General features: G+C 30.3%; 1 protein-coding gene across 2 annotated transcripts; it reads left to right on the top strand.

The window, feature by feature from the left end:
• Positions 1 to 3,760: 3,760 nt before the first annotated feature.
• On the top strand, positions 3,761 to 6,966 carry LOC103494616 (serine/threonine-protein phosphatase PP1). Of its 2 annotated transcripts, none has more exons than XM_008455913.3 (5): positions 3,761 to 3,961; positions 4,276 to 4,643; positions 5,345 to 5,904; positions 6,282 to 6,473; positions 6,580 to 6,966. In XM_008455913.3, the coding sequence occupies exons 2-5, from the start codon at positions 4,457 to 4,459 to the stop codon at positions 6,601 to 6,603; spliced, it is 963 nt and encodes a 320-aa protein (XP_008454135.1). In that variant the 5' UTR covers positions 3,761 to 3,961; positions 4,276 to 4,456; the 3' UTR covers positions 6,604 to 6,966. The 2 variants fall into 2 exon arrangements, with proteins under 2 accessions (XP_008454135.1, XP_008454126.1); XM_008455904.3 differs by having other exon boundaries at positions 3,922 to 4,054.
• Positions 6,967 to 7,160: the final 194 nt, after the last annotated feature.

Here is a 7,160-nt window from a genome sequence, read left to right as displayed (position 1 = left end):
ATTTATATCCATAAATATTAAAAATTGTTATGAATTGAAAAAAAAAAAGAAACTATTTACGATGTATAGCAAAAAGCTTAAAATGATAATAGAGAATTTTATAAATTTTGCTACATTTTCTTTTTTAAATAGTTTCAATATTTTGCTATTTTTAAAACATTTTTTAAAATAATCTCAACATTTTCATTATATATATATCTTTTTTTTTTTATTCTTTTGACCTAAGTGATCATAATCACACATATCTTTTTTTTTTTATTATTATTTTGATGAATCAATATGATAAGAAAGAATCTTCCTAAAGACTTAATTTTTAAATCTTTCGATTAATAAATTAAACGACTACACAAATAAGCTATTGTTTATATTATTTAAATGTCTCGATATATTTTCAGCTTAATTTGACATTGACTAACATGTTTATTTTCAACATAAATCTCAAATCCTTAACACATCATAACATCAATAAGAAAAAAAAAATGACACAACCTCTAGCCGTTGAAATAGTCAACCCTTTAAAACTTCTGTTATCACTATATAACCACAAAGTAATGAGTTCCTTAGACGACGAAAACAAAAGTTTTTTTTTTTAGTACAACAACTATAGAGAGTGAAGAATTAAACCTCCAACCTCTATGAACATGCAAGCGGATGTTACTGAATTTATTGATGATGAAAATCAAAGTTAAAATATTTTTTTCATCGATGTGGTTGTGTATGTCAAACTACTCTACATACGTAAAACGAATGCCAAAGTGAGAGATGTTGGCATGCATATATAATATTATTGGATTGTTTTGTCATGTTTCAATTCTCCAATTCTAAATCACTATTATTAGGGATGTTCTAATTAATTTGATAATGGTCCAACTCTCAACTACTCACAAAGTCTTAAACCATTACCTCACTTTTAGTTTCTAACTTATAAATACTTCACATTTTTTATGCAATATATGAATCAATATTGATGTAAATTGTTATGAGTTTAGTTTTCATCTTATTTTTAATTAGTTATTTAAAATATATATTGTTCTTGATGTTTGAGTTTGTTTCAATTTAGTCACTATATTTCAAATTTAATTTTTACCTTTATTTTTAGTCTATAGCGTTGATGTCGATTAATTAATCTAAAAGAATTATGATTAATTAATTTTTAACTATACTTCATCATTATTAAAATTAAATTTAAAATTACCTTTCATTTCAGGATTATTTTAAATTAATCAATAAATACTAGATAGTGAAGTAAGAGTATTTAATAAAAAAAAAGAATCAAAAGTTTAACGTATAATTAAATCTTGAAAAGACCAAATTAAAATAAAACCCAAACGTCACTAGTAGATATTAAATTGTAATTGAACTCGAAGCTTAAGAAAATTTAAAAGACCAAATGAAATTAGATTGAATTAAACTTAGAAAGATAATCAAATAAACCAATAATGAAATATAATGTTTAGGATGAGAACAAGTAGTTGATTTAAATTTAAATTGAAATTGAAATTGAGATAAAGATTACCTTTTTAATTGGTTATTTATAATAAATAAATAAATAAAGTAGTGATGATAATTTTAATTATTTATAATATTCCTTGTCCTACTCCCATTTTTGTGAAGATATGACTTTTTGTCTTTATTTTAGATAGAATCAAAGGAAAAGTTAAAATGTTCCCTTTGACTACTTATACTAAAGTATGAATATTAAAAGCCCTAAACCCTTCATTTCCTTCTTGGTGTTATATTGTATAAATGATTGAATGTTTTTTGTTTTTTTTAAACAGATATTTAATAATAAATGAAAGAAAATGATTGAAGTCAGTGGAAAAAAGGAAAATTTTTATCAGATAACAAAACACCCAACTATTTATGGCTCGTAACAAAATCCATAAAATTAGTCATTTTTTAAATATTCTAGGGTTGTCATTCCGTCTTTCTTCTCCTCCTCATTGCGATTTCTTTAATTTTATCTTCTTCCTCTTTGCTGCAATTTCTTTCGTCGTCTTTCTTCTTCTTATTTTTTTCTTTCTGCTGCGACTTTCTCTTCTTCTTTTTTTTTTTGTTACGATTTCTTTCTATCATCTTTCTTCTTTTCCTCTTTTTTTATACATCGTTTAATTTTTCCATCGTCTTTGTTTTTTTCCTCTGCGATTTCCTTCCATCGTCTTTCTTCTTCTTCTTTTTTACGTCGTTTAAATTTGAGTAACTAAATCTAAACTATCGTGTACAAAAAATAGCATAATATAAAAGATCGTGTATAAATAATCTTGAAAAAAATCATTTAGATTGGAATGGTCAAATGTAAACGACCGTGTAAAAAAACAAATCAACATGTAGATAAATCTAAACAATCGCGTACGAAAATAGTTAAAAAAATCGTTTATCCAAATTTAAACGATAGTGTAACCAAATTAAACGATAGAATTAAAAAAATAATTGTCGAATTAAAAAAATAATTGTCAAATTAAATGACCAAATCTAAAGGATCGTGTACCAAACAATACCAAATATATTACGCACCCGTTGTACCAAATATATTACGCACGCATTGTTGACGAGATATTTTTGGTATTTTATACGATGGGCCTGTGTGCATTTTTTGTTTTCGAAATTGTTCTATATAGTGTAAGTATTTTGCTCCTTTGTTCTATTTGTAAGAGGACCAAAAAAAATATATATATAAGAAACAACTTATTATTAAAAGATAAAGAATATAATTCTTTGTTACTTTGTTTTGAATTGAATGAAATTTTATCAATTATATTTCAAATAAAATTTAATTATCATCTGACATATCTTTAAAATAGCAAAGTAAATAAAATATTTATAAATTATAGTAAAATTTTGAATTTTATCAATGATAGAGACTGATAGATTTTTATTACTGTCTATCAATAGCACTAATAGAAGCATATCAATGTCTATCAATATATATTATCGATAGAATCTGAAATTTTGCTATATATTGTTAAGTATTTTGTCAAATTTGTATTTCTTTCCCACTATTTTCTTTATCATTATGTGTATATATATAGATACACACATACATACATGTACCAAAGTAAATTAATATTTTTCTTTAAGAATATTATGTTACAAAATAACAAGTGAGACTTGAAAAATAAGCATCTAAAGTAGTTTAGTTCATGCTCGAAAGGTACACAACAAGTTTGATTACTTATAGTAAATTATTGGTTATAGACTCGACTTTTATTTCATTTCGCTTATATTTTGAAAAGCATTATGATAAAAAAAATGGCCGTTTTTAAGTTAAATTATAAAAACTAATCCTAAACTTTGCTTCTCAATTTCCAAAATAATTTTATACCTCAAAAGTTGAATATTGTCCTCAAGCTTTCCATCGTAAGAATTGAGTTCCTATAACTTATAACAACGTTAACATTTAAGCTTACTAACCTAATTTTTAAGATCGAAAATTTGAGGTATAATTGTAATTACTCTCCTACCAACAATTTTTAAAATTTACTTCCAACAATCATAAAGTAAACATTTTTTTATACAAAAGGAAAAGTAAACATTTTTTTATACAAAATAAAAAGTAAACATCTTTCAAAATTTCGAATTATAAATTTTTGATCAACTAAACTTTAGTGTGAAGATTTATACAAGAGGAAAGAGGGCGAATAATGACCAAATTTCCCCTCAAGTTCTCCTTTTTCAATGAAGATTCTTCATAAGTTGGAATCTTTCCAAAAAAGAAACTTAATTTATATATATATAAATCAACGGATTTGTAAGAACTAATGAACAATTGAACATCTGTTCCTCATGGGAAATTCTTGTAAATTGCAATAATAATAATAATAATGGAAACCAATTCAAAGCAGAAGACATCCATTCATGTCATGATTGTCCAAATACTCAAATGAAATCTTCTTACATGCGCCATTTTGCTATCATACGCGGGTCAGCTCTCATTTGAAGATTTCAACCAGAAAAACCAAATGTAAGATAGCAAGAAATTCCCCTTCTCTCTCATTATCGACTCATCTTCAGAGCTTGATTCTCTCAAATTTGTTTGTAAATATCTTTCTCTCATGTGGGTTTTCTTCCTTCTTCCTCCCCGAGATTTTGTGAATCGGAATCATTACGTGTAATTGTTGCTTGGCTTCTTTGTGTTGACCTGTTTCTGAAAACTCTTTCCTGTTCTTCCATCTGAAAACTTGTTGGAGGGTTTTTTTTTTGTTCTTCTTGTTCTTGTTGTTTTGTTGTGTGAATTCATTGTATCGACTTTGATTTGGTTCTCTGTCTCTTTTGAAGAGTTGGGTGTTTACTTTTCTCCAATTTGGAAGATACCCTTTTGACCTCTCTTCAACTTGAAGCAGCCAAGTTGATGTTCCCTCTTTTGAAGAGCCATTAGGGCGAGCTCTACGGCAGAGTAGTTGATATTCTGGTGTGAATCTTGGAGGAAACTGTTTAGAAGAAGAAGAATTAGAGGAGGATGATGACAATGGAAGGGATTGAAAAAGGGGTTTTGGATGATATAATTAGAAGGCTGCTGGAAGGGAGAGGAGGGAAACAGGTTCAGCTTTCAGAGGCTGAAATCCGCCATCTCTGTGTTAACGCCAAGCACATTTTCCTCTCTCAGCCAAATCTACTCCGCCTTAGTGCTCCTATACGCATCTGTGGTCAGTATTGTTCTTTCTCTCTTTCTGCTTCTTTACATCTGTGGATTATAATGTTTTCTAATACTGTTTTGGATAATCTTAGCAAAGTCTATGTTTAATTACTGTTTGAATGTTTGGCTTGGAGTTCTTATAAGCTTGCGTTTGTGGAGCTGGGAGTTGGGATATCTGGATATTGTGTAGCTTGAAGATAGTACATTAGACTTGAGTTTTATATAGTCTATGTTTGGTTTATGGTACTATGATTTGTGAAGGATAGTGTGTAGTTTGGTGGGTTTTAAGGGTTTTGGTGTATGGAGTTGGTAGAATCAACAAATTTTGTAGTTTGGAATTGGATGAAAAAACCTATGTATTATGTTGGCTTAATTTTATAAGAGTCAATGGAGTTGGTGGGTTTTAAGGGTTTTGGTGTTTATAGGGACGATGTTGTTACCGAGCTATATAAACTCAACTTGCAAGATAAACATTAAACATTCCCTCAGGGTATTTGCCAGTGTAAATCTAAATGAATCGAGCTCTTGTGTGTCCCTGAATGCTGAAGTTTTTATAGACTTTTCTTCTTTTGTTTTGATATTTGAGCTTTCTTTCATAAATCAGAAAATGAGGTTGAAATGCTAAACCAAGGGCATCCAATTCTGTTGAATTATAACTTTGTTTCATAATGCTTCCGTTTGTTTAATCTTGTTTCTGCTGGCTTCGTCCAGGTGATATACACGGTCAATACAAAGATCTTCTTAGACTATTTGAATATGGCGGGTACCCTCCTTCTGCAAATTATCTCTTTCTTGGTGATTATGTTGACCGGGGGAAGCAAAGTTTGGAAACAATATGTTTACTTTTGGCATATAAAATAAGACACCCGAATAAAGTATTTCTCTTGAGAGGGAACCACGAAGATGCAAAGATCAACCGAATCTATGGTTTCTATGATGAATGTAAAAGGAGGTTTAACGTTAGGCTTTGGAAAATATTTACTGATTGTTTCAACTGCATGCCTGTGGCTGGACTTATTGATGATAAAATCCTTTGTATGCATGGAGGACTGTCTCCTGATTTGAAAAGCTTGGATCAGATTACGCAACTGCCGAGACCTACTGAGATTCCTGACAATGGTCTCCTCTGTGATCTGCTTTGGTCTGATCCTGATCCTAGTATTCAGGGATGGGCAGACAGTGATCGAGGTGTTTCTTGTACATTTGGACCAGATCGAGTGGCTGACTTCTTAGATAAGAATGACCTTGATCTCATTTGTCGTGGTCATCAGGTAAACATGCTTTTTCCTGAAGTTTAATACCAATTACCTTTTCTTCTCAAGCTGTTGATTGCATACTGTTTGTTGAAGTTTATAGACTGTCAATCTGCATACGTCAACTAGAAGTATAAATTGCAAATATTTTTGTCTTTCGTTTTGTAATCACCATTATGGGAAACCGTTATGAAAATCTTTAATCTTTATTAGGTTGAAACAACAAGGATATGCATATTTGGGTTTTGATAGTCTTGTATAATGCTTTTGGATTTTGTGGCATCGATGAGAAAAGTCAAATGGTTTCAAACATTTCAGTTCTCAAATGTGCTTTGTACTTCTTTGTTCTGATCCAGCCATTTAAATTTTTGAGTTTGTTTCATTTTATTACTCAGGTGGTGGAAGATGGATATGAATTCTTTGCCAAAAGACGGTTGGTCACCATATTTTCTGCTCCGAACTATGGTGGAGAGTTTGACAATGCAGGTGCTTTATTGAGTGTTGATGAATCTTTAGTTTGTTCTTTCGAGATATTGAAACCCGAGCAAAAAGCATCAGGAAGTAGTTCGGGAGTAATTCTTAAAAAGGTATGATAACAAACAGGCAAACTTCTTCATGTCAGTCTAGCATTGCCAAATTGAGCTTATTAAGACTGTTTTCTTAGGATGGTTTTCTCTATCTTTTCTTGCGCAGCCTCCCAAAATTGGAAGATCTTGATTACTTTGAGGAGTGTTCCTTTTCGATCTTTGGAAGATGAAAATCAAGCTCGAGTTGTTTTGGAAAAGGCAGAGTTGTTCATGCCCTGTACTTCATAGTTTTCAAGCTTGTAATGACCTTGCCGGAGGTATGTCGATCGAGGCTGTAAAAATTCGAGTATGTCCTTGTCCCGGTAGCCGAACAGGTAGTAGATTTCAGTGGTCTCCAATGGGTTGGCTAATTGGAGTGCAGAAGTTGTGTGTGTAAAGATGGAAGGCAATGGTTCAGAGTTATTTTGAAATGACTTGAAAGAGATTTGCTTCTTCCATGGTGATTATAAGTGATTGACTGAATTTCTAATTTTATAAATAACCTCTTGAAACCTCTCCTTTTTCCTTTTCTTCTTTTAATTTGATTAACTTTCACTTATGACCCCTTTTCCTCCATAAATTTACGACCAAAACCATAATTTTACAAATATCTTTACAATAAGTGTGTGTTTGAGCGTAAAGTTTTGAGATGTAATTTATCGATAAACGTGAATAGTAGAGATAAAAGGGAAAGATCCAACTTCTGAT

Source organism: Cucumis melo, chromosome 5 (assembly GCF_025177605.1).
Source record: "Cucumis melo cultivar AY chromosome 5, USDA_Cmelo_AY_1.0, whole genome shotgun sequence".
In the NCBI taxonomy this organism is placed as follows: Eukaryota; Viridiplantae; Streptophyta; class Magnoliopsida; order Cucurbitales; family Cucurbitaceae; genus Cucumis; species Cucumis melo.
The sequence above is the reverse complement of the archived record's forward strand: the minus strand, read 5'-3'. Positions and strand labels throughout refer to the sequence as shown.